General features: G+C 51.3%; 12 protein-coding genes across 12 annotated transcripts; 7 read left to right on the forward strand and 5 right to left on the reverse strand.

Annotated features, from left to right (window-relative positions):
- Positions 1-804: 804 nt before the first annotated feature.
- Positions 805-1,863, forward strand: SDS22 (type 1 protein phosphatase-activating protein SDS22; the record flags this gene model as incomplete). The annotated part of the gene is made up of 1 exon (XM_076685766.1): positions 805-1,863. The coding sequence occupies one exon, from the start codon at positions 805-807 to the stop codon at positions 1,861-1,863; it is 1,059 nt and encodes a 352-aa protein (XP_076540057.1).
- Positions 1,864-3,209: 1,346 nt separating this feature from the next.
- Positions 3,210-3,965, forward strand: TRVA0_028S01662 (glycoside hydrolase family 75 protein; the record flags this gene model as incomplete). The annotated part of the gene is made up of 1 exon (XM_076685767.1): positions 3,210-3,965. The coding sequence occupies one exon, from the start codon at positions 3,210-3,212 to the stop codon at positions 3,963-3,965; it is 756 nt and encodes a 251-aa protein (XP_076540058.1).
- Positions 3,966-4,500: 535 nt separating this feature from the next.
- On the reverse strand, positions 4,501-6,603 carry SSE1 (heat shock protein homolog Sse1p; the record flags this gene model as incomplete). Its single annotated transcript, XM_076685768.1, has 1 exon — positions 4,501-6,603. The coding sequence occupies one exon, from the start codon at positions 6,601-6,603 to the stop codon at positions 4,501-4,503; it is 2,103 nt and encodes a 700-aa protein (XP_076540059.1).
- Positions 6,604-7,794: 1,191 nt separating this feature from the next.
- NPL4 (nuclear protein localization protein 4) lies at positions 7,795-9,640 on the reverse strand (the record flags this gene model as incomplete). Its single annotated transcript, XM_076685769.1, has 3 exons — positions 7,795-9,450; positions 9,497-9,577; positions 9,638-9,640. 3 exons carry the CDS (start codon positions 9,638-9,640, stop codon positions 7,795-7,797), a joined length of 1,740 nt encoding a protein of 579 aa, XP_076540060.1.
- An 817-nt stretch (positions 9,641-10,457) lies between these two features.
- On the forward strand, positions 10,458-11,006 carry SEC66 (Sec63 complex subunit SEC66; the record flags this gene model as incomplete). The annotated part of the gene is made up of 1 exon (XM_076685770.1): positions 10,458-11,006. The coding sequence occupies one exon, from the start codon at positions 10,458-10,460 to the stop codon at positions 11,004-11,006; it is 549 nt and encodes a 182-aa protein (XP_076540061.1).
- A 625-nt stretch (positions 11,007-11,631) lies between these two features.
- Positions 11,632-14,326, reverse strand: SMY2 (Smy2p; the record flags this gene model as incomplete). The annotated part of the gene is made up of 2 exons (XM_076685771.1): positions 11,632-14,200; positions 14,292-14,326. 2 exons carry the CDS (start codon positions 14,324-14,326, stop codon positions 11,632-11,634), a joined length of 2,604 nt encoding a protein of 867 aa, XP_076540062.1.
- Positions 14,327-14,517: 191 nt separating this feature from the next.
- On the forward strand, positions 14,518-15,897 carry SAD1 (mRNA splicing protein SAD1; the record flags this gene model as incomplete). Its single annotated transcript, XM_076685772.1, has 1 exon — positions 14,518-15,897. The coding sequence occupies one exon, from the start codon at positions 14,518-14,520 to the stop codon at positions 15,895-15,897; it is 1,380 nt and encodes a 459-aa protein (XP_076540063.1).
- A 398-nt stretch (positions 15,898-16,295) lies between these two features.
- UMP1 (Ump1p) lies at positions 16,296-16,791 on the reverse strand (the record flags this gene model as incomplete). Its single annotated transcript, XM_076685773.1, has 2 exons — positions 16,296-16,733; positions 16,789-16,791. The coding sequence occupies 2 exons, from the start codon at positions 16,789-16,791 to the stop codon at positions 16,296-16,298; spliced, it is 441 nt and encodes a 146-aa protein (XP_076540064.1).
- A 359-nt stretch (positions 16,792-17,150) lies between these two features.
- Positions 17,151-18,068, forward strand: SWD3 (Swd3p; the record flags this gene model as incomplete). The annotated part of the gene is made up of 1 exon (XM_076685774.1): positions 17,151-18,068. The coding sequence occupies one exon, from the start codon at positions 17,151-17,153 to the stop codon at positions 18,066-18,068; it is 918 nt and encodes a 305-aa protein (XP_076540065.1).
- Positions 18,069-18,431: 363 nt separating this feature from the next.
- RPN11 (proteasome regulatory particle lid subunit RPN11) lies at positions 18,432-19,415 on the reverse strand (the record flags this gene model as incomplete). Its single annotated transcript, XM_076685775.1, has 2 exons — positions 18,432-19,304; positions 19,356-19,415. 2 exons carry the CDS (start codon positions 19,413-19,415, stop codon positions 18,432-18,434), a joined length of 933 nt encoding a protein of 310 aa, XP_076540066.1.
- A 270-nt stretch (positions 19,416-19,685) lies between these two features.
- MSD1 (aspartate--tRNA ligase MSD1) lies at positions 19,686-21,599 on the forward strand (the record flags this gene model as incomplete). Its single annotated transcript, XM_076685776.1, has 1 exon — positions 19,686-21,599. The coding sequence occupies one exon, from the start codon at positions 19,686-19,688 to the stop codon at positions 21,597-21,599; it is 1,914 nt and encodes a 637-aa protein (XP_076540067.1).
- Positions 21,600-22,068: 469 nt separating this feature from the next.
- Positions 22,069-22,503, forward strand: TRVA0_028S01882 (uncharacterized protein; the record flags this gene model as incomplete). Its single annotated transcript, XM_076685777.1, has 1 exon — positions 22,069-22,503. The coding sequence occupies one exon, from the start codon at positions 22,069-22,071 to the stop codon at positions 22,501-22,503; it is 435 nt and encodes a 144-aa protein (XP_076540068.1).
- Between the last annotated feature and the right edge of the window lie 347 nt (positions 22,504-22,850).

Genomic DNA, 22,850 nt, shown 5'->3' on the forward strand with positions numbered 1-22,850 from the left:
CCCTGCATTGTTCAACTCCTTTCCTTATCTTATTACGATGAACATATATAATCGACCCTTTCAAGGGTTGTAATAAATATCCTGTATTATACTGTTAGTTATCTGTGGAGTCACGCGTACCCTCCCTATCAATTGGTAAATTCACAATCACTAGCAGTATCAAGTAGTACCGGTAGTGCAGCTGAATTTAACTTTATTGTACGTGCTGTGCTATTAAAATAATTGCATAGTACATGGCAATCTCCCTTCGCTGTACTTAACTGGAGGCCATGCTGGGGGGAGAGGGGCGCGGTTATGCGTTAAGCCGCACAAAGCCGCAAAGCATGCGGCAGCCTGCACAACCATAAATGGACACCACTTTATACAGCTGTACCCAATCCGATTAGGTAGAGGAGTTATACAGATAGTTTTACAACAAATAAAAAGGTACTAAAGCAACCTTGAAGGCGTTATGCTACCACGACGGGGTGGTGCGTGCGGATGGCGTGCAGTCGGTGCCAATTGAGTGAAAGGATTAAAATCCTGCTTGGAGTTAGTTAATTGCAACGGCATAACCTTTACTTGTTCCGTTTCACCTATTCCATCCTGCCGAAAGCCAGGAATTCTTCTCCATTCTTCCGTCGATGGATGGCAAATGTCACGTGACAAGTCACATGACAGCGGAGTTGAACGCGGCGATTTCGAAATCATCCTGCTCTACACAATCAGTACTAGTGACAAAGCTTGATTTCCCTGGAGCTGATTGAAGTAATAACAGATTTAGTTTGACAGCTACTGCCTGGCTAAAACCGCCCCGAATAATAAATGATTGAAAAGAACGAGGAAAAGATCGGGTACGAGTCTGATGCATCCGTCAATTCGGAGGGCCACGACCACCATCCAGAGACCACCACTAGGGTCAATGAACACCCCGAAATCGCGACGACAGAGGTAGTCCCAGGCGAGCAACTGGAAGAAGATGAGAATCTTTTGTCGGATGTGCCCGATGACGCAGAGATTTTGGATCTGACCCACTTGAAAGTGAACAGTCTACCTGCTCTGGGCATGTCGCGGCTGAAGAACTTGAAGATGGCTACGTTTAGGCAAAACCTCATTACTTCCTGCCGGGGCCTTGAGGAATTGCCTGCCGAATTGGAGGAATTGGTGTTGTACGACAACCGGATCTCACACATTAAGCACATGGAGCATTTTACGACCAGAATGCATACGCTGGATCTGAGTTTCAACAACATTAAGCACATTAAGAATATTGAACACTTGACGGGGCTGCATACTCTATATCTATGCCAGAACCAGATTTCGCGGATCCAGGAAGTGGACACTTTGGTGAACCTGCGGAGCTTGGAGCTCGGTGCAAACAAAATTAGGGAGATCAAGAATTTGGAGCCATTGGTGAACCTGGAGGAGCTATGGCTTGGCAAGAACAAGATCACAAAACTTGAAGGTCTTTCAACGCTGAAGAAGCTGCGTATCTTGTCTATCCAATCTAATCGGATTACTAAGCTTGAAGGGCTGGAGGACCTTGAAAACCTCGAACAGCTCTATATTTCGCATAATGGCATCAAGAAAATCGAGGGCTTCGACAAAAACCTCAAGCTGGACACCATTGACGTATCCTCAAACTTCATTGAAGAATTGTCTGGTCTGTCGCATCTGCTCAACCTGGAGGAGTTCTGGGCGTCCGGCAACAAGATCTCAGATTTCCGAAACGTCGAGAAAGAGCTCGGAAAGCTGCCTAAGCTACACACTGTCTACTTCGAGCACAACCCATTGCAATACAGCGCCGGTGCTACGTATAGAAACAAGGTCCGCCTGGCATTGGGGAAATCGCTGCAGCAGATTGATGCCACATATATTAGATAAGTATCAAGCACACTTGAGATAAATATTACTTTGGGTTCGGTGAGGGATTTTTTCGGCTCCAATTCCAAGGTCCCGCAAATAGAAGTCATCAAACGCTTCAGGTCTCATCTCCAGTGATGTGAACGCTCAGAGAGAACTTGTTTCCTTCCTATTCTTGCAAAGAACTTCCTCGTATGTGTCAGGGACACGTTTTCGATGGCGACAGTGGAGCTCAAGGTTAGGGTCACAGGATCTCTCAGGGGAAGGACTCTACTGCAATTTTTTAGACATTATCAGCGAAAACAGAGGGCAGAATCACTGGACAATGACAAATCAAGGACCCTAAACTCATAGGAATTATGTAATCGCATGAAATTTTATAATACTCAGTCGTTCAATTCCACTTGCTAAAGAGAAACACATCCGCAGTTGCCGCTTGCAATGTTTATGTGTCAAACTTTGGATGGTGATTAACAATTCGGTTCTGGAGACCATTGAGTAGACGTGAGTGGACCCATGTGGAGTTTCTGCCTCAATTTGCTGTGACGGTGGGGGCGTGACCATCCATTATTAAAGCCGTTTCAAAATGTCGAAGAGTCTAACGGTATTCTAGCTCGCTAACCCATATCTCGGCTCCCTCAAACCTTAATTCTGGAGACCATTGAATCCATACACCATGCATCGCTAAAAATTGCGTTTCTCAAATTGGTTTTGTTGGTTAAACAGGGGATGACTTCGGCAATGTTCGGAATGGTCATTGACACCGGTCTGTCAGAGACTGAGTGGTGGGACCTGGCAAGTGAATCCGTTTTGCAGAGATGATGACTATACCTCTGCCTTGCAGATATTAAACTGTACTATTTCCCTGTATGTAATACATGGACTGCAATTGAGGATTTAGTCTACTTAAATTGCGTTACAATCGTACTTCGTACGATGATACCGCCCAGCATTCAAATTTTTATCCTGATTTACTCCAATTGAATCTAAGAGAGATGAATTGTTACTTTGCCGGATGTTTCTTATCTATCTCCAGATCTTGACAAATCCAACAGGTTTCCAACTGTGTTCCCTGAGTCAGGCCACTTCGTAGTTGAGCAAACCACGTTTCCAACTTTTTGGAGTCAGGGTCCTTAGTAATTGAGCGAACCCCGTTTTCACCTTTTTTTCTCTGAGTCCCCCTTCTTTTACAATTGAGCGAACCGTAGAGCTGAATGTTGTCCACGTGCAGATGAGCTTTCAAGACAAGATGTTACGGCGGTTCCTCTTGATGACTGGGTCGTCTGGGTTGTGATATCAAAGCAATTCTATTGTATAAATGGCGTTCAATTGGTCTGGAGATTGGCAATTTAGCCAAACATCCAAAGATGAAATTTCAATTGACGTCTCTTATTGCAATTGCCCTCGTGCCAGGTTCAGTCGCTGCGAGAAGCGTCCCCGATTATGTTCAGGCCTTTTATGACCAAGCCAAAGCAAATTCCTGCGAGGAACCAATCAAGAACGGGTTCAGGGATGCCGATTATGGTCCGAGGTCCTGGTCCTACTGCGAGGACGGCGTTGAAGGGAAGGCAATTTTCATAACTGGCGGCAAGGGCCAACTCGCGAACATGGATATTGATTGCGACGGAGCCCTCTCTGGCGGTGACGGGCGGTGTGGATACACTGGAGATACCCAGGGTCAGACTGCTTTCAGGGATGAAGTCAGAAAATATGGAATTAGGGATTTGAATCCCAATTATATTCCATACGTTGTGTTTGGCAACGAGGGGGAGTACAGCCCAACCTTCGACCCCAGAGAGTATGGGGTCCAACCGCTCTCTGTCATGGCAGTTGTTTGCAATGGCAAGTTATTATATGGGGTCTGGGGCGATACCAATGGCGACGACGGTCCACCACTGGTTGGGGAAGCGTCGCTCTCCCTGGCTACGGAGTGCTTTGGCAAGTCTATGGACAATGATAATGGACATGTTAAGAAGGACGTTTTGTATATTGCCTTTGTTGGTAACGACGCAGTGCCGGGATGCACTGCTGATTGGAAGGCCAGGAGCTTTCACAGGTTTGAGGACTCCATAGCCGCCATTGGTGACAGGCTCATCCAGCGACTCAACGTCTCTAATTACTAACCATGTACCTATTTTATTTTATTTTATCTTATCTTATCAGAATCCGTTATACTTATATTTAATATCGTTGTGAACTTTCCATTATCATATCCTGAAATTAATATCAGTAATAGGGGTCGCGATAATACGGACACACAGAGCCAGTACAATTGGGGGGCTAGCCCCCCCATACCCCCCTTAGCTCCGCTCCGCGGAGATCTTGCTGATTATGACGGGGGGTTTGGGGGCAGAGCCCCCAACTACGGGAGCTCGAGGGCTGGCCCTCGAATATCCAGTTCCCCCTAGCATCATCCGCCACGAAGCGGAGGGGGGAGGGTTCCAGTCCCCACAATTCGTCAGTGGAATACGCAGGCTAATTGTAATAGCTACAAGTAGTTAAGTTCTCAATGGAATACGTAGGTCAATTGCTATAGGTACAGTAAAGCTAGTAATGGAATAACTACAAGCACAAGTCTATTCTATCAAAAGATAACATTAAGAACAATAGATAAATAACAAGCTATTAAAAAATCCGCTTTTTTTGTTTGTTGTTCAATTACTGGGCGTCTGGAATCTGAGTATCACCCTCCTCATCCTTTATCAAGCCCTCCTGCTTCTCCTTCTCAGCAGCCTCCTTAGCAGCTCGCTCGGCAGCAATCTTCTCAGCCATCTTTCGCTGCTGCTCAGCCTCGAAAGCAGCCCGCTTGGCCTGTCGCTCTTCCTCAAGCTTGCTGAGGTATCGGCCCTTGACAAGGTTGCCAATAGAAGCCAACTCCTCGTACTTAGCTACGTACTGACCCTTGGAGGCATCCTCGCCCTCCTCGCTGTACAGCCACTCCTCGGCAGCCATAGCCAGGTCCTGGATCTTCTGCTTCTCTTCGTCGCTGGCAAAGTCCTTGAGCTCCTCCTCAATCTTGCCCCGGATCTCGTAGATGTACTCCTCAAGGGCGTTCTTTCGGTCCTCGGTGTCAGCAACCAGCTTGTCGTCCTCGGTCAGCTGGGCCTCAATCTCCAAGAAGTTGTTGACCTGCTGCTCAGTAAGGAAGTTGCCAGAGTGGACAATGGAGAGAGTGTCCTTTCGGACCCACTTCTTGACCTTCTTGGTCTTTGGCTCCTCGCCCTCCTTCGTCTCGCCCTCCACTGGCTCCTCAACTTCAACCTCTTCGGCGGTGTAGGCAGACTCAATGGTGTAGAAGCCGGACGGGTCCTGTCGTAGCTTGCACTTGACGGCGACTGGCTCGCCAGACTCAGAAGGCTTGACGCCCTTGATGGACCACTTGCCAACCCAGGCATCCTGGCCCTCCTCGAGCTGCTCTGGGTGGGTGTATCGCGCCTCGAGATCAAAGTCCTCCGATCGGAAGAGGGTAATAACCTTAGTGTTGGGGAAAGAGCCACCAGCTGGGAACACTTCAAGCTCGCTCACGTCCTCATCGGCAACCGGAGTCCACGAGTAGGTGACGGAGAACTGGTTAAGGTCCTCGAACTTGAATGGTCGCACTCGCACAGTTGGCGAGTGGATAGCACAAATGAAAGCAGCACCTCGGGCAACAGCCTCATCAGCGTTCAAAGTGAAGCTCAATGGCTTGCCAAAGATCTCCTGGAGCTTCTCCTTAACGGCTGGAACTCGCGAAGTACCGCCAATGACCTCAACAAAGTCAAGATCAGCAGCAGAAAGACCAGCAGCCTTAAGAGCTCGCTCGACTGGCTGGCTCATTCGCTCCAAATGTGGCGCAATGAAGCTCTCCAGGGTCTCTCGCTTCATGGAAGAGCTAACATCAATATCGTTCATAACGGACTCGACGGAGAACTGGGACACGGAGTTGGCCGAAAGCACCTTCTTGAGCTTCTCCGCCTGGGTCAGCACTCGAGAAAACGCCTTGGGGTTCGAGGTGATGTCAATCTTGTACTTATCCTTGAACTCCTCAGCAAAGTGCTTGACAATGGCCATATCCAGAACTCGGCCACCAAAGTCCTTATCATAGGCGGTACCCAGCACCTTGAGCTCGCCCTTCTTGAACTGCGCAATCGTCACCGTGAACGAAGAGTTGCCCACATCGACAATGGCCACCTTTCGGACATCGTCCTCCGGCAGCTCGGCGTTCTTGAAGACGCCGTACGACACGGCGGCCGCAGTGACGTCATTGACGACTCGCACCGGGTTGACCCCGGCGATGACAGCCGCATCAGCACACGCCCGTCGCTGCACCTCAGAGTACCAGACTGGCACGGCAATGACAACGTCAGACACCTTGGCGCCCTTGCAGTCCTGCTCAGTGGTCTGCTTAAGCTTGTCAAAGTACATGGCGGCCAGCTGGGTGGACGTGAATCGGGCCACCTCGCCCTTGAACCGCACTTCAGCACCGCACTGCCCGTCAATGTCAACGAACTTGGCGTTGTTGTACTGCTGCTCAACGGCAACGTTGGGGTCGTTGGAGGTTCGCCCCAGGATTCGCTTCAGCGAGCCAACAGTGTTCTTGAGGTTCGAGATCTCGTTCGACTTGGCCTGCTCGCCGAGGAACCGGCTCTTCATGCCAAATCCGACCAACGAAGGAGTCGACCGGTTCGAAACCTCGTTGACGACAACGTCAATGCCTCGGTTTCGCGCAACCCCGATGACCGTAGAGTAGTTACCAAAGTCGATACCAGTGGGTACACTCATTTTTTATATGTGTTGTGTAAACTGTGTATTTATGAAATGAAACGAAGCGTCCTTCTTCTTTCCTTTCACTCGAGATCACAAGTGTGTGTGCGGGCCTCTTATATATTGAAAAATGAAAAACTGAAAAAATTTCGGCGCACGTAATTAACTTAACTTTCCCGAAGGTTCGAGAAGCCCTCCGCCAAGAATCTGCCGCTTCACTTACAACTGCCTGCCTAGCCCAGCGACACGTCATTATTCTTCGCAGTGCATAATATAGCCATATTATAGGAATGTTACTGGTGGCTCCTCCTGCTGGATTGACTTACTGCCAGCCCCCAAACCCCCGTAGCTCCGCTTCGCGGAGATCCCATTGAACCAGGTTTAACGTATAGTGTTTGGTAGAAGAAACATTCCTGCTGGGCTGGCTTACTTGGGGGCCAGCCCCCAAACCCCCGTAGCTCCGCTTCGCGGAGATTCCATTGAACCAGGCTCTTTGGGGAATTGGGATACACTCGTATGTAGCAGTCCATAACATACTCCCAATGCTTATACGTGCACTGCACCAACTCTAGCTTGGGAAGTGCTTGTGTTGCTAATCGTTGTAACATTCTGTAACAAACTCCCAACGCTGTTACGAACTTCCGTAACAACGCTCCCGCAACACAAGCCCTCGAACACAGTACATGTATACTATAATGCCTTCTGAAGGCAGCAATGGGGGGTCTGGGGGGCTAGCCCCCTAGGTCTTTATAATCTCTTTCAAATTACCTAGTACCTTTGAAACAGTTGCTACTCTTCACAGTCGTACAAGTCAGTTACTTACAGTAGCTCGTGAGAGCAATGGGGGTTTAGGGAGCTTGCCCTCTAGGTCTTTATAGTCACTTAATATTCATACATCAAAATGGTAACTAGACTGGCCATTATAATTAAATCATTTATAATGTAACTAGACCTGCGATTATAATTGATAGTGTCACTAGACTAGTCATTACCAGAATCGATCCTCCGCGAAGCGGAGCTACGGGGGTTTGGGGGTTGGCCCCCAATAGATGAAGAAGCAAAAGAGTTCAAGACTAACGCTATGAATCGTTGAAATCTACATATAAAAGATATAAACTTACTAGTAAACTAAAGCTGCCGTTGCAATTGAATCATTAATAGTGTAACTAGCCATTATAAATCGTTCAGGTCTACTGCACATATAAAAAGTTAAGTAGATTCTCTAATAATGGTCAGTAAAGTCTGCCAGCCGGCAGACTCCAACAACTTATAACCATCCTCAAGTGATTGCGACTTTGCAACATTCGCCAACAGCTGCTCCTCGTCGCGTCCCAGAATGCTCAAACTAAACAAATAGCACAGCAAATGGAAGTCAGAAATGGCGCTAAGCGACGTATCGTCACCACTCGAAGCACTCAAATTGAGCTGCCTGGCGACAGCAGCAAAGTCCTGCGAGGCTCCCAGGTGCGCCCGGTTTTCCACCGGGAAGGAGAGCGTACTGAACTGTGGCTTGGGAGCCTCTGGGAAACCATGTGTCAAAGTCACCAGCAGGTACTCCACTGGGAAGGCGGGCTTCGCGTTCTCATTGACCGCCCGCTTGTACTCGTTGATGCGCTTGTAAAACACCTCTGGCACGTACCGCGTCGAGCTCGGCTCCTTGATGCGCATGACGGACGGGTTCGCCGAGGGCTCAATGAGGTCCGCAGCGACCATTGCCTCAGCGCTGGCGCTCGCCTGGTAGCTCGAGATGTCAATCTCGCCTTTGGCGTTGCCGGAAACGACGCAGGTGACAAACTTGGACGAGAATTTGCCCGAAGAGCTCCACCGCGACGCCGCAGGGTGCATGCGCTGAAGCTGGGCCGCGAACGCCACCTCTACGGAAGACAAAAAGTACGAATCTACGTGTCTGCGGCAAATGACGCTGCCAGTGCCCTCTCCGGCGTCCGTGAGGTCGGTGTAGATAACACCCACTCGCTGCAACCCCAGAAGCTCTGCGGCGCGGTCGACAGCCGCCTGTTCATCCTCGTTCGGGTTCCACGACACACCATCCGTCTCGTCGTGCTGTGGAGGCTCGTATACCGCTTCCACGACGGCCTTGATCCCCAGCGGAACAATGTCGTACTCTTCGTACCGCCCATACATGAACCCAATGCGCTGGGTCCCCGACTGTCGCCACGAGTCAATGAATGTGTTGATTATGCCCGGATCCGAGAACTCTACGTGATCAACCATGCGGAACTGCTGTTGCTGAAGCGTGATGGCCGAGGGCTGGCACTTGGAGCAAATGCCCTCAGGCCACGGAGGGTGTCCGCTGGGGCAGAACTTAGCTGTCCCATAATACGGCTCAGTAAGGGGAGCCATGTAGCTGCTGGCGGAGCCAGTCTTGTTAGAAGTGGCATTGAGTTCCCGCAGGTATGCGTGGAACGAAAGGTGCTTGATGTTGTGTTCCTCCTGGTATCCAAGATCGTACGGCTCTAGCGGCATGCAGTAGTCGCACATGCCCTTGTCGCCGTGGCGACACATCTTGGGGTCCCGGGGGCGCTTGATTTTGCCGTCTTTCTTGTCCAATAGGTCGTCAATGGGCAATTGCTTTACTGATTCGAATGTCTCTTGGGCCGTCATTCCTTGTTGTCTACCGGGCGCTCTTTCCGCCTGGACAGCCCCCTGGGTTCCCTGGACTCTGTCTGTCTCCATAGAAGAATCTTCCTGGCGGTCTGAGTACGTTACAAACAGCAAGTCTCCGTGTTTGATGTCAAGCGCCCCGACGGTGGAGGCGCTCAAGTCGGTGGCGAATCGCCCTGGGTCGGACGGACTCGACGATATCCGCGCACTAGCCATGTCCGCCTTGGGGATATCCTCAGAGAGCTATGCTGTTAGCGTCAATTCGCGGATAAATGGCCATTCTACTCACCTTCTTGAGCACGCCGATAAAGGGCGTCGAGGGCTCGGCCTGAACCCTGAACATGCCATCTTTCGATCTGAACCGGATCAACTAGAAGAATATTTGTTAGTCTTTACATTTACGCAAATACTCCTTGTGAGTTTATCTTACCATTGGTTGTTTTGGGTTTGTATTTATCGCTTCTACCGACTGGTTAGTCGTCTTGGTGTGTCGTTGATGTCGGCGATTTGGTACTTAGTCGTCTTTAGTTCAGTCTATAATACACTTGCGCAGCTATGGGTAACAATATTGTTACCAGACGGGCTGCAGATTCGTACAGAATATAGCTATTATTCAGCTCAATCTGCTAATATATTTCAGGATTAATTGCAATTTGAATGCCGACTGTTTGAAATCAGAGGCGATGGTGGCGGCTTCCACCGTCTTCTGTAGTAATACCCCGATCCCTCTACCAAGCAGAGCCACGATACTCCAATACTAGTACTAACAAATGTAATTCAATACCCACTAATGTAGTTGAATAAACTCCAACAATTGTACTAACTATTGAAATTGGGGGGACCAGTCCCCCCAAACCCCCCTGAGGCTCCGCTTCGCGGAGATGTGAGCTGTAACCGTGTGTTTGCAACGGGCATACGGTTACGCGTTGGGAGTTTGTAACAAAAGCTTGTCACAGGTTGAGAATTTGTTACAGATTGGGAGTTTGGTAATTTGTAACAGTCTAACGATGAGATTTGTTAGCCAAGACACGGGGGTCTGGGGGCTGGCCCCCAGCTACGGGAGCTCGAGGGCTGGCCCTCGAATACACTCCACAACCAGTACTAACTAATATAGCTGGGTCCCCTGAACGCCCTCTAGGGGCTCTGCTGCGCGAAGAACTGAAAGGGGCTAATTTGGCCGAAGATAGTTGGTGATGGGAGCGGACACCTTGCATTTTAGACACATCACGTACCATACACACACGCAAACGATGGCCCAGTCGATATCGATCCTGACGCCGATTCTGTATGTCGGGGTGCTCCTGGCGTCCCTCGCCGTGTTCTCGTCGGTGTACCGGCGGCGCAAGGTGAACGAGCTCGTCAACACGAAGCCATGGTACCCCGACAACTACGCGAGAGAGCTGTACTGGTCGGTCAAGGAGTCGGACCAGAAGATCCCCGAGAACGTGCTGCGAGCGGCATTGATCAGATGGGCTGCCGAGGACGTGCGGCAGCTGTTGCGAATGCGCGAGGGCAAGACGGTGCTGACGGCGTTGCACCAGAAGGGGTCGGTCGGCGACGACGTATGGAACCGGTTCAACACGTCGCAGAAACTGCTCGAGCTCGAGATCAACGAGATCGCTGCCGAGGCCAACGCCATCAAGCCCGGCTGGGCCGAGATGCTGTTCCAGACGGCCACCGAGGTAACCCAGCACGAGGCCCTCGAGAAGCGCATCGCCGAGTTCCCCCAACAGCAGGCCGAGTATAGAGCAGCATGGGAGCGTCTGCGCAAGACTAACCTCGAGGAACTCACCAAGTAACTTATTGCCTACCCTGTGGCTTTAAAATGTCAATCCGTTCGCCGCGAAGCACCTCAGGAATGCTCAGCCGCTTCAATTGACTTGGGGGCCAGCCCCCAAACCCCCGTAGCTCCGCTCCGCGGAGATCTTGCAGCAATATTAATATCAGCAGTGATGTGTATTCGAGGGCCAGCCCTCGAGCTCCCGTTGCTGGGGGCCAGCCCCCAGACCCCCGTGTCAAGGGGTATTACGTTACAAACTTTTTTTACGCTGTAACAAAGTCCCAAGATTACCGTAACGATGTGTAACGAATTCCTCGTTACAGCTCATAACTCCGCGAAGCGGAGCCCTAGGGGGGGGGGGGGTGTGGGGGGGGACTGGTCCCCCCATTAGCACTAGCAGTAGAGTATATATGAGCTGCTGCTTCGCGGTGGCCTTAATGGATATATTATTCGATTGTATACCGAGGTGCCCTGGGGGACTGGTTCCCCAATGGCTTAAAAAATCTCCGCGAAGCGGAGCCCCAGGGGGGTGTGGGGGGACTGGTCCCCCCCCAATTACACTAGCTCGTACTAGTATTGAAGTGTATTCACATTAGTTAGTACTAGGATTCGAAGGCCAGCCCTCGAGCTCCGCTTCACGGAGGTTAGTTCTGGGCCTTCTTCTTCTTCTTGGTGACGACCTTGAAGGAACTGTTCCATCCCTCGTTGTCTGGCTGGGGCGCCTTGTGAAGGATATCAGACCACGACGTTCCAGCAGCGGACGGAGAGTCGACGCCTGACTCCTTTCGCCGCTTAATGAACTCGTCGGCAAATCGTCGGCCGTCCATAGTAGTAGAGTTCGAGTAGATTGTGTCGGCGATGATCTCACGAGAGTCGGAGGTCGGTGGCAGAGAGAGAAGCATGGAAAGCAACTCCGTCTGGTTCACTCCTTGGTTGAGTCCCTGGATGCTAGACTTGCACCAGTGGAGGAACGCCTCTCGCGACGACAGCTGGCTAGCCGCCGGGGCCACAGTCACAGGAGCGGCGGTGCTGCCGACTACTCGCTTGCCGTTGGAAGCGACAGTAGTAGCAACTGGTCGCGATTGGGGTGGGGCCTGGGGCTGCATAGAGGGCTTCTTGCCGCCCGGACCCACAGTGGTCCATGCACCACCGGCCCCGGTGGTAGTAGCAGCAGCCGCGCTAGAAGCATTGCCAATCTCGGCGTATCGCTTAGTGATGGTTGCGGCAGAAATGGTGGTAGCAGCAGTGGTGGTAGCCTTAGCGGCCTTAGCTCGGGCCAGGGCGGCCTCCTCCTGCTGGATCTGGGTCAGGGTCTTGGTCGCAGTTGGAGAATTAGAGAGGCCAGTGCCCCAGGTAGCGCCAGATGGCAGAGAAGGCGTGGTAGCGGATTTAGCTGCGGCGGCAGCGGCCGCCTGGAGCTGGGCCTGCTGCTGTTGCTGGAGCTGGGCCTGTCGCGCCTTCTGTTCGGCGGCCTCGAGCTCTTGGATCTCCTTGAGGGATGGAGCCTTTGGCTTCTCCGGCTTCTTCTCGGCCCATGGAGCCACGCTGGGTTTAGTCGGCTTGAGTGGTTCCTCAGCCGGCTCAGGAGAGGGAGTTTCGCTTCGAGCTGGAGCTGGAGAGATTGGTTGTTTGGTCTTTTTGGCTGGCTTCTCCTTGGCTAGCTCGGCTTCCTCCTTCTGCTTCTTCTTTGGCTCTTTTGGTTCTTCGGGAGCTTCTTCCTTCGGTTCTGGAGTTGGCTCTGGCTTAACTGGTTCGATGATAGTCGTCTTTTGTTCAATGATGGTAGCCGCAGAGGGGCCAGTAGTAGTAGTTTCAGTAGCAGTAGCGGTAATATCAGTATCGGCAGTAGTAGTAGTAGTAGTAGTAGTGGTCATAGTCGTAGCGGTAGTAGTGGTGATTGGCGACTCAGCTGATTCCTCTTTCTGTGGCTGTCCAATTGGTGGTGCTTCAAACGGCTTTTCAAGACCACCAAGCGGCGTTTCTTGAGTAGATGTTATGTTCCACAGAGTCTGGTCAATCTGCTGGCTCGGCATCTGCTGGCTCATCATCATTGGCATGGTATTGTTAGCGCCCGATGGGGAGTACGGAGACGCGAATGCGCCCCATGGAGAAGCTCCCCATCCCATTGGCTGAGGCTGGGTACCCCCAAACGGACCCATGAAAGGCTGCTGCTGCTGCTGTTGCTGTTGTCGCAAGTATTCCCTCTGTCTCGCAAACGGATCCTGAGGGAACTGAGGAGGTAGCTGGGTCTGGGGCCCCGGTTGCTGGCTGCTGAAGTTGAACCCTGGGGTGCTTCGCACCGGAACAGGAAGCGGGACCAAAAATGGCTCAAACGAGTTGTTCACCTTCTCCTTAAAGCTCTTGAGCGTAATGAACTCGGCTTCTTCCGTCCGCCGTATCATTAAATCCTCCTGAAGCCACCCGCTCATATACCAATCATGCATCATGCGGCCATTGTACGGCCCATACTCCTTGTCGGACGGGTCCTTATACATCCAAAGGATGTTTTCCGGCATTATTAGACTCGGCTGGGGGCTCGAGATGCCCGGAGGCGGTGGAGGCGGAGTCGCCCCGTACGTCGTCGTTGTCGCTGGTGCGGAGGTAGACGGGCTCCCAAACAACGAGGTTGGCTTGGCCGGTGAAAATAGCCCCAGGTCAGAACTCGATCCATTGTTTGGAAGCACCGTCGAAGGCACCGGCGACCGGAATGGGCTCCACGTTCCCCCTACGCCTCCGCTGCCTGACCCACTACCACCCCCGCCAGCTACGTTCTCATTGCTACTGCTGTTAAGCGATAGCGACGACAATTGATGCGAAAGGCGCTCCTTCTCCTCCTTACTGCGCTCCAGCACGTTGGCTGGCTGATTCGGCATCACCGAGTAGTACAGATCAGACCGCGCTCTGCCTGAAGATCGGAAGTGGTTCTCACCATTCATCCCCTCCCATATCTTGATCATCTCCTCAGCAGTGTATACCTGGCCCTTTTCATTGCGCAAGACCTTCCTCTTGGGTTCCCCCTCCTCTTCTTTTTCGGGCCCACCAGGAGTGATAGGCTCCCCTATGGCAGAAGCGACAGTGCTCGACGAATTGGGCGACCTGAGGCTCCGTGTCGCAGCATTGGCAAAGGACATGGGCGAAGATTGGGCCCCCGGAGCTGCTGCTGCAATTCCAGCCCACCCGAGCTTGGATTTGTCTGATTCACTGGTCTTTCGCCTGGTTCCATCCCACTCTCCCTCATCCGAGAGAGTGTGATCCTACTGTTAGCTTACCGAACGTTTAAACAGCAACCAAAGAGTTTACTTACCAGTCGGAGCCTAGTGGAATAGCCGATTTAGACATGGTTTTCTCGTTTGGTTCTATCTGGTGAGTCTCCCTGATGGATTTGAAGATTTTTTTTCCCTGGAATGAAAAATATTCGCTAAATTGGGGCGGTCCGCCGCGAAACTCACCATCCGACGCGCGAAAAGTATCACCACTTTACCGGCCTAAGCGCGATCTCCCGCTGCGACAGGTCACAAAACATACAAAACATGAGCGATGACGAGTCGAGGAAGCGCAAGAGGGCATTGAGTGACTCTGAATCGAGTGATAGCGGGGAGAGCGAAGTGGAGGAGGAAGCACAGGGCGATACATACCTGGAGACGGTCAATAGAAAAGTGCTTGATTTCGACTTCGACAAGGTATGCAGCGTTACGCTGTCGAACAGTAACGTCTACGCGTGTCTTGTGTGCGGTAAATACTTCCAGGGGCGCGGTAAGGCCTCCCAGGCTTATCTTCACAGTGTCGACGGCGACCATCACGTCTATATCAGCCTGGAGACGCTGAGGGTCTACGTGCTTCCTGAGGGATACGAGGTGAAGAGTCATCTCCTAGACGACATAAAGCATGTTATTGACCCACGGTACACGCGTGAATATGTTCGCAGCCTTGATTCGCCGGTGAAAGAGAAGCAATTGACCTCGCATGATCTCTTTAAGCAGCCTTATCGGCCGGGGTTCGTCGGACTCAACAATATTCGGTCGAATGACTACGCCAATGCTGTTATCCAGGCTATAGCGCATGTCAGGCCCATCCGCGACTTGTGTCTCCTGGCTGATGCCAGCTCCAAAGACCAGAAATCCGCTCTCTTCAACAGGACCTCGCTGCTGGTTCGCAGGCTGTACAACCCCAAAGCCTTCAAGGGCCACGTATCGCCGCATGAACTTCTGCAGCTTGTCTCGACAATGTCCAAGAAGAGGTTCACGATGACGGAGCGGTCAGACGCGTTTGCATTCCTCGTGTGGTACATCAACCAGTTGCATCTATCATTGGGAGGCACTCGTAAACCACAGTCAAGCCCTGCTCACAAGGCATTTCAAGGACATATCAAAGCTGAAACCTATTCGGCTGAAGGGGACCTCGAGAGTTCTGCCACAGTGCCCTTCCTGACGCTCTCGGTGGACCTTCCGGCGGTGCCGCTCTTCAAAGACGAGACGAAAATTCCTGAGGTGGCTCTGACTAAATTGCTGCGCAAGTTCGACGGCACATCTGTTACATTTGAAAAGAATGTAGCCAAGAAGTACCGCCTGCAGTCGCCACTACCGCCCTATTTGATTGTAAATATTAAACGGGGCCACATACCCAAGTCAGACCACGAACGCGCCAAGGAAGGCACCGATGAGTGGAACCCTACTGTGGTCAATTTCATTGATACGAATTTGAACATGTCGAGCTACGTTGATGACGATATGGAAAGCATATACGATCTTGTGGCGAACATTGTCTACGAGAATTCTAAGTACAAGGTGCAGCTCAAGGATAAGCAGCGCAATGCTTGGTACCTCATTGAGGATCTTTTGGTGACGGACATTCCTCGAGAGCGACTCTTTCTCCATCAAAGCTGTATTCAAATCTGGGAGAAGAGGCCATAAAGCTACTACGGCACTTTCTTCACTCAGCCTCTTTTTCAAATCTGGGAAAGAGGCCCTGAAACTGCCAGATACATCTTGTGATAGCATTGATCAATAATGGCAGGATGGAAGTTCCAGTGTTACACAATGGATTGACTGATTCTTCTAGTAACATACCAGCGATTGACTGTTTGTTCTTTTAAAACATCATTTATGTTAGAATGAATTGGTTAATATATACTACTATGAACTAATAACCACGGTACATGGTACAATGAATTAGAATAGCGATCACACACGTAAGTAACGACCTCGGCGTAGCCGAGCCACGGGGGGTTTGGGGGGCTGGCCCCCCAAGGTGAGTTTCGAATAAAAACCATGGGGGTTTGCTCAATTTGCTCATACATGTTAATTTGTAATTATATACCCATCTGCTTGCTCATCTCAGAGTGGATATCAACGTTAGACAGAGTAGACACGGTACCAGGATACACGTCCTCCCAATCTACAGTGGTCTCCCGGTTCTCAAGGATATCTTTGTGGATCTGGCTGCCGCATTGCAGCGACTTTGGCACCCCGCTCGTGGCCCTCACAATCTCCTTCTCCATTGCTCTTCGGATCGGCTCCGCCGCGCCGTAGGTTCGTCGCATAATCGACATCTTCAAGTCGGCCTGGGTCTCATCCCACTGTTCCAGTCGCTTCTCCAATGGATGTCTGTTATTCAGCTTGGACGCAATTGACACGTTGCCGTCGTTTCGGATCGAATCATGCAAGCCCATCACCGAAGGCGCGCCACTGCCAAAGCTAGTGGCTGATACCTCGGTCAGGCCGTCACTTGTGGGGATAAACTTCAAACTCTATATTCACAGTCTTGTCAGCTTTCAATTCTGTCACTCAGCGGAACCATCTTACCATTGTGTATCGTCTAACTGCTCTATTCACTAAGGAAGCTTGTGTTAACGATTGAGTGTCGCCTTTCATATCAAGTGAACTTGGCTCGGGGTGATTCCTCCCAACTGCCGCGCGCTACGAAAACTTAAAAAAATCACGACTTCGCGTCGACTTATCGCGACAATTCATGATCTACCAGGTAGTCAGGTAGTGGTAGTCGAAGGAACTCCTGGTATTATTTAAAGGGGTACTGGGCATATTCTGGTGAATCAAAAGCGACTAATAGTAGTCGAAGATTTTGTATCAAATCCTCTTTTCTGGCCTTTAGAAGATCCCAATAGAGATCTCGGTACGGTAAATCTTGAGTGAACATCTAGGAAAGGATGACTTTAGAGCCTCTGTTTAGGCCCAAGGTTGTTCTAAAAGGACATAATGCTCCGGTCACATGCGCGAGATTCAACTCCACTGGCACTTTGGTGGCTACAGCCTCGAACGACGCCGTGGTCAAGATCTGGGAGGTCCCGTCAGGCCGATTCGTCCAACAGCTAGAAGGCCATACACGAGGCATTTCGGAGATCGCATGGAATCGCCAAGACACTGTCATTGCTAGCGTATCTGACGATCTAACTATTCGGTTGTGGGACTGCGCGACTGGCCGGTGTCTTCGCGTTATATTCGGCCACCAGCATATTATCACGACAGTTGATTTCAACTGCAAGGGCAACTTTCTGGCCACTGGAAGTGTTGATGAAAACGTTATCCTGTGGTCCCCTATATCTGGAGCACTCCAGAAGACGCTCCAGGCCCATGCAGACCCCATTTCCGCGGTGAGGTTCTCTCCAGACGGCACGATTCTGGCGTCCTCGGGCCATGACGGCCTTATCCGTATCTGGGACAGCGCCTCGGGCCAGTGTTTGCATACGTTTATCAATCCGAACAAAGTACCCATACTGTCGCTTAGCTTTACTCCAAACGGGAAATATCTCCTGGCTTCGTCGCTAGATGGGAAGCTGAGGCTTTATAATATCATTGAGAATAAGTGCTCCAAGACGTACGACATGGGTCTTGAAGAGGACTGCAAGATTTCGCAAAATGCAGCATTTGTGTGCCCGAGTAATATGCCTGAACAATTTATTGTACAGGGAGTTCCTGATGGGTCAATTGCCGTCTGGCAGGTCCAGTCGCGAAAGTTGGTTGACCATCTGCGTGCTCACAAAGAGCCTGTGCTCGATTTGCACGTATGCAAGGATTATATGGTATCCGCAAGCATTGATTCCACTGCGATCATTTGGCAGCGCTAGCCTTACGAAGAGAGCTCTTTTTGGGTCTGATAATGATAATTCGGCTTGCATCAATTGCTCTATTAACTGTTTACCCTATTTATGATGACTTGTATAATAAGATGAACGATCTACATTTTGCTCCAGCCTATCGAAGATACATGTCTAAGCGAGATACCTTTCAATGTGATGATCTAAGAGCAGCGGCCCCCCAGGTCAATTGACCTCAGTGTTCATGGGCGGACCGGTCCCCCCAAACCCCCCTGGGGCTCCGCTTCGCGGAGTTCACCCATCTCATCTACATTCCCTCCGCGAAGCGGAGCCACGGGGGGTTTGGGGGGCTGGCCCCCCAAAAATGAATGGCGGAAGAATAATAACATTAAACTAATTGAATGACACTGTGTCTACATTGCCGGTCATGACGGAGACGATGTTCTCTTCCATGCGCTTGTTGACTGTCTCCTCGAGGTGCTTCTTCGGGTCCTGCTTACCCACGTACCGCGTTTTCAGCTGGTCCTCCGTCAGCTCCTTCTCTTCCTTGACCCGCGTCGTGTACTGCTCGGCGAGCTTAACCATCTGATTCACGGCATCCAGGTTCCCATGCTCGTGAGCCTTGTACTCGGGCATTTCCAGACCAGTGGCCCACGCCGTCTTGTGCAGGTTGAGTAGCATCTGCTCCTCGAGCGCCGTCTTCTTGTAGTTGATGTTAATTGAGTAGTAGTGCCGGTTGAGACCGTGGATGAGCGATTGGATCGACGGCTTGTTGAGGTATCCGACGTTGGAGGTCGTCTGCCGCGGCTCCTGGCCCATCATGACCGCCGTCGTGTTGATCAGCCTGAACGCGTCGATGACGACCTTGCCCTTGACCGACTGGATCGGATCAATGACCACCGCCACGGCACGCTGGTTGAGCTGCTCAAACGACTGTTGTGTGTTGATATCCACCGAGGAGAGCCAGCATCCGAAGCCCGGGTGCGAGTGGTACCAGCCCACGACCATTTCGTCGCGACCTGTCTGCTTGAGCATGTCCATCATCCGGGTCTGGAACACATCGTCGACCGCCTCGACACTCACGCCTGTACCGGATTGCGGCATGGCAAACACGTCCTTTACGTAGACTGTGAAGTCGTCTACAAACTCTCCCAGCATGAGACCCATTACCTCCATGGGGACGCCAGCCCGGCCATGCTTGAGCATCTTGAGCAGAGCCAGCGACGAAATGTACACCGTCTCTGAGTTATCCACGACTGGAGAGTCCTATATCGGTGGTTAGTTTTTTGTTCTTCTGCTCAATTGAGTATAACTTACAACCCCTGGTGGGCCTCCCATGCCTCCGGCGTTCCCTAGTAGTCTCTGTAGCTGTTCCATCTTTCTATAATGTTTGTCGTTGATCGTACAGTGGCGTCTCTAGGTCTCTCTCGACGGCGGAGGGTGGTGTGGTCGTCGGGGGGATTTTTGGTGTGGCGTTGGGAGTTTAGCGGTTCCGTAACGGAAAATTAAAATTTCCGTGCGGCAGTTGGGAGGTTATCATTCCGGCCCGGAAAACCACAGATTTTGATATCGGACGAGATGCGGACAAGATCCGAACCACATTCGAAGAACCCCTGGAAAGACTCGAAAGAAGTCGCTTGGTGAAAGATGATCCGAGCGGTGAAGCGGGTTCTCGCCCGAGGAATGGCGACTTTGCCGCCCAAGGAAGAGACGGTTCGCAAGTTCCGGTTCCCAACTGCGACCTCGACCGTGTCCCAGGCTACAGCCAATCACGAAGTGACTATGCACGGATGGGTCCACCGCAAGCCCAAAAAGATGGGTAAAGGGCTGGTCTTCGGGAAATTAAGAGACACCAATGGGGATATGATCCAGCTGGTTGACCGTAATGATCCGCCTCTGATCAAGTCGCTACAACCCGAAAGTGCCATCTCGGTAACTGGCACACTCAAGCCCCGAGAAGGCGCCCCAAGCGGAGAAAGCCCGGCTGATCTGGAACTGGAAGTAGAAGAATTGGCTGTTCTTAACCAGTCCTCGCTTGTTGGGTCGCAATTGACTACGGGGACCACCAAAGAATGGCCCCCAGAGCACCGGTACCTGCAATTGCGAGAAGCCAAGTTCCAGAAGAACCTCAAGACGCGGGCCCAAGTGATGCGCACCTGTCGAACTGTACTTGATAGCATTGGATTTACCGAAGTCGAGACTCCTCTATTGTTCAAGTCTACTCCTGAAGGGGCCAGGGAGTTCCTAGTCCCTACTCGGCGGAAACAGTACACCTATGCGCTACCCCAGAGCCCGCAGCAGTACAAGCAGCTTCTCATGGCCTCGGGCGTGCATAGGTACTACCAGATCGCCAAGTGTTTCCGCGATGAGGACCTGCGCCAGGACAGACAGGCGGAATTTACGCAGCTCGACATGGAGATGAGCTTTGCTACGGCGAAGGATGTCCAGGCATGCATGGAAAACGTTGTCCAGGCAGTCTGGAAGCAGGTTCTTGACACTGAACTCTATACTATGGATGTATCGTCTGGCATGCTACAGAAAGCTACAGATAATAACGGCAAATTCAACCCGCTAAAGTATACCGATGCATTAGAGCGATTTGGCATCGACAAGCCTGATCTCAGGTCTAGCATAGAAATCATCAACCTGTCCGGGGTCGCCAAGGCTACCGAACACCCAGATTTCCCCGTTCTCGAGGCGATTGTGCTCAAGAATGCGGCGACCATAAACTCCAGCGCACTGGAGATTCTGGCAGATACCTCACAGTACAGCCTACGGGTGCCAGTAGTTGTCGAGGTCGGCGAAAATAATGATATATTGTCAGCCATTGCTGAAATAGCTGAAGTATCCGACGCAGTTGCCCTCGAGACCCGGCTTGGCGCTGTCGCTCCAGGCGACATCGTAGCCTTTGGCACGAGGGCCAGCTTCTCCTACGAGAACCCAACTCCTTTGGGACGGTTCAGGCAGATCGCCATCGACGCATTCCCACAGCATTATCTGCGGCCGGGTCCCTCCGGGGCCCCTCTGCCAAGAAACACGTTCGTGGCCAACTGGGTAGTGGATTTCCCACTATTCAACCCGGCGGAACAAACTCCGACCAGCAAAGTAAAGTACCCAGCTTACGACTACGGCTCCTACGTAACGACACACCACCCATTCACAATGGCCCGTGTCGAGGACTACGATCTACTGGCCACCGACCCGCTCCAGGTGCGTGGGCAGCATTACGACCTCGTAATAAACGGTGTGGAGGTCGGCGGGGGTAGCGTACGTATTCACGACGTTGATCTCCAGCGGTTCGTGTTTGACGAGATTTTGAATATCCCGCACTCCAAAAAGCTCTTCGAGCACCTGCTACGTGCCTTTTCCACGGGTTGTCCGCCCCACGCAGGGATGGCCCTAGGCTTTGATAGGCTGACCGCAATGCTCTGTGGGACCTCCTCCATCAGGGACGTGATTGCGTTCCCGAAAACCATCACTGGCGCCGATCCCATGATTGGCTGTCCAAGCAAGGCGACACCTGCCCAACTGGCGGTCTATCATTTGTCGGCGAAAAATTAATTGTTGCGCGGCTCCGGCGTCAGGGGTAACTGTGTAAGACATCACTCCAAACGATTCTCGCAGAAAGGTCCATACCGGCTGTTAGTACATCCGGAGAGTACACCCCATGTGTGTTGATTTGCGAATGTGAGAAGTGTTAATCTATTAGAGACGCATGTAAATAGTTTTTTAACCCGCGCTGCGTCACAGTTGCGGAAAAAACAGAGGTTTGTATTATAGGTATGCTTCGGGGAGGGGAGGTTAGTGGAGTTTCTTGTAGAGACGTATTTGGCGGCTTTCTGCACGTGGGGTAGACTACGCGTCCATATTTTCCTCTCCAGAGTTCATGCACATGGCCATATAGCAAATGATCAGACGCTTTACGTGATAGAGGAATACAGACCTCTCTATGTATACATTTATATATAAACCCGAAATACGCATTATTTTATTCTTCTCAGGTACGCAAAATAACAAAAAAAATCTGACTATGAGCTTACCGTGGTGTGAAACTTCGATTGTTGTGTGGGGGCTGACTGCCCTGACGACCTGCGTCGTTGGCTTCCAGCTGGTCGCTATCGCTCGAATGCGCTCTCTGAGTAGACTCTGCAAGCGCATTGCGCCTATCGACGAGAAGAGTATTGTTGCGGGACCCACCGATGTAGAAAAAGGCCTCTTGCAGAGCACCATCGCAGAAGAGCTCGAAGCCGAAGCCAGCTTCCAACGCCAAAGACTGATACTCACTGCCATGTGGTCCCTATCTATGGGTCTCACTGCACTTGTGGCCCTGGGTGCCTTCTTTTCTGGATTCAAAGCGACCTCCTCGCCGGCTGCTGCTATCTATTGGATCATCCTGGGAGCTACTCCAAATGCCACTCTGATATTCATTACGCGACAGCATTTAAAAGGCCAGCTGCTCAGCTGATTCAACGACCTGCTACAACATACTTCGAATGTTTCCTACCTCATGACTGATATTACTAACGAGTTTTGACCGTTTCGAAACGGCGCCATAATCCAATCTATATATTAATTCGTATACCACCCTTGCCTAGCTAAGACACTACCCGGTACATTACAAAAAGGGTTTAACATCTTTCATCATAGCAAATCCACTATGTAATACCGTACCTATAGGATATAACAGTGGTCAACGGTTCTACGCGGTAGAGGCATTTCAAAATCCGTACCGCAATCATCTACATATGCATGGAACAATACCTGCAGTATTCATGCATCTACCGTATTACTGGTACATGTACCGATAATTAG

This window comes from Trichomonascus vanleenenianus, assembly GCF_965637985.1.
Source record: "Trichomonascus vanleenenianus strain CLIB 3782 genome assembly, contig: TRVA0_028S, whole genome shotgun sequence".
Lineage (NCBI taxonomy): Eukaryota > Fungi > Ascomycota > Dipodascomycetes > Dipodascales > Trichomonascaceae > Blastobotrys > Blastobotrys vanleenenianus.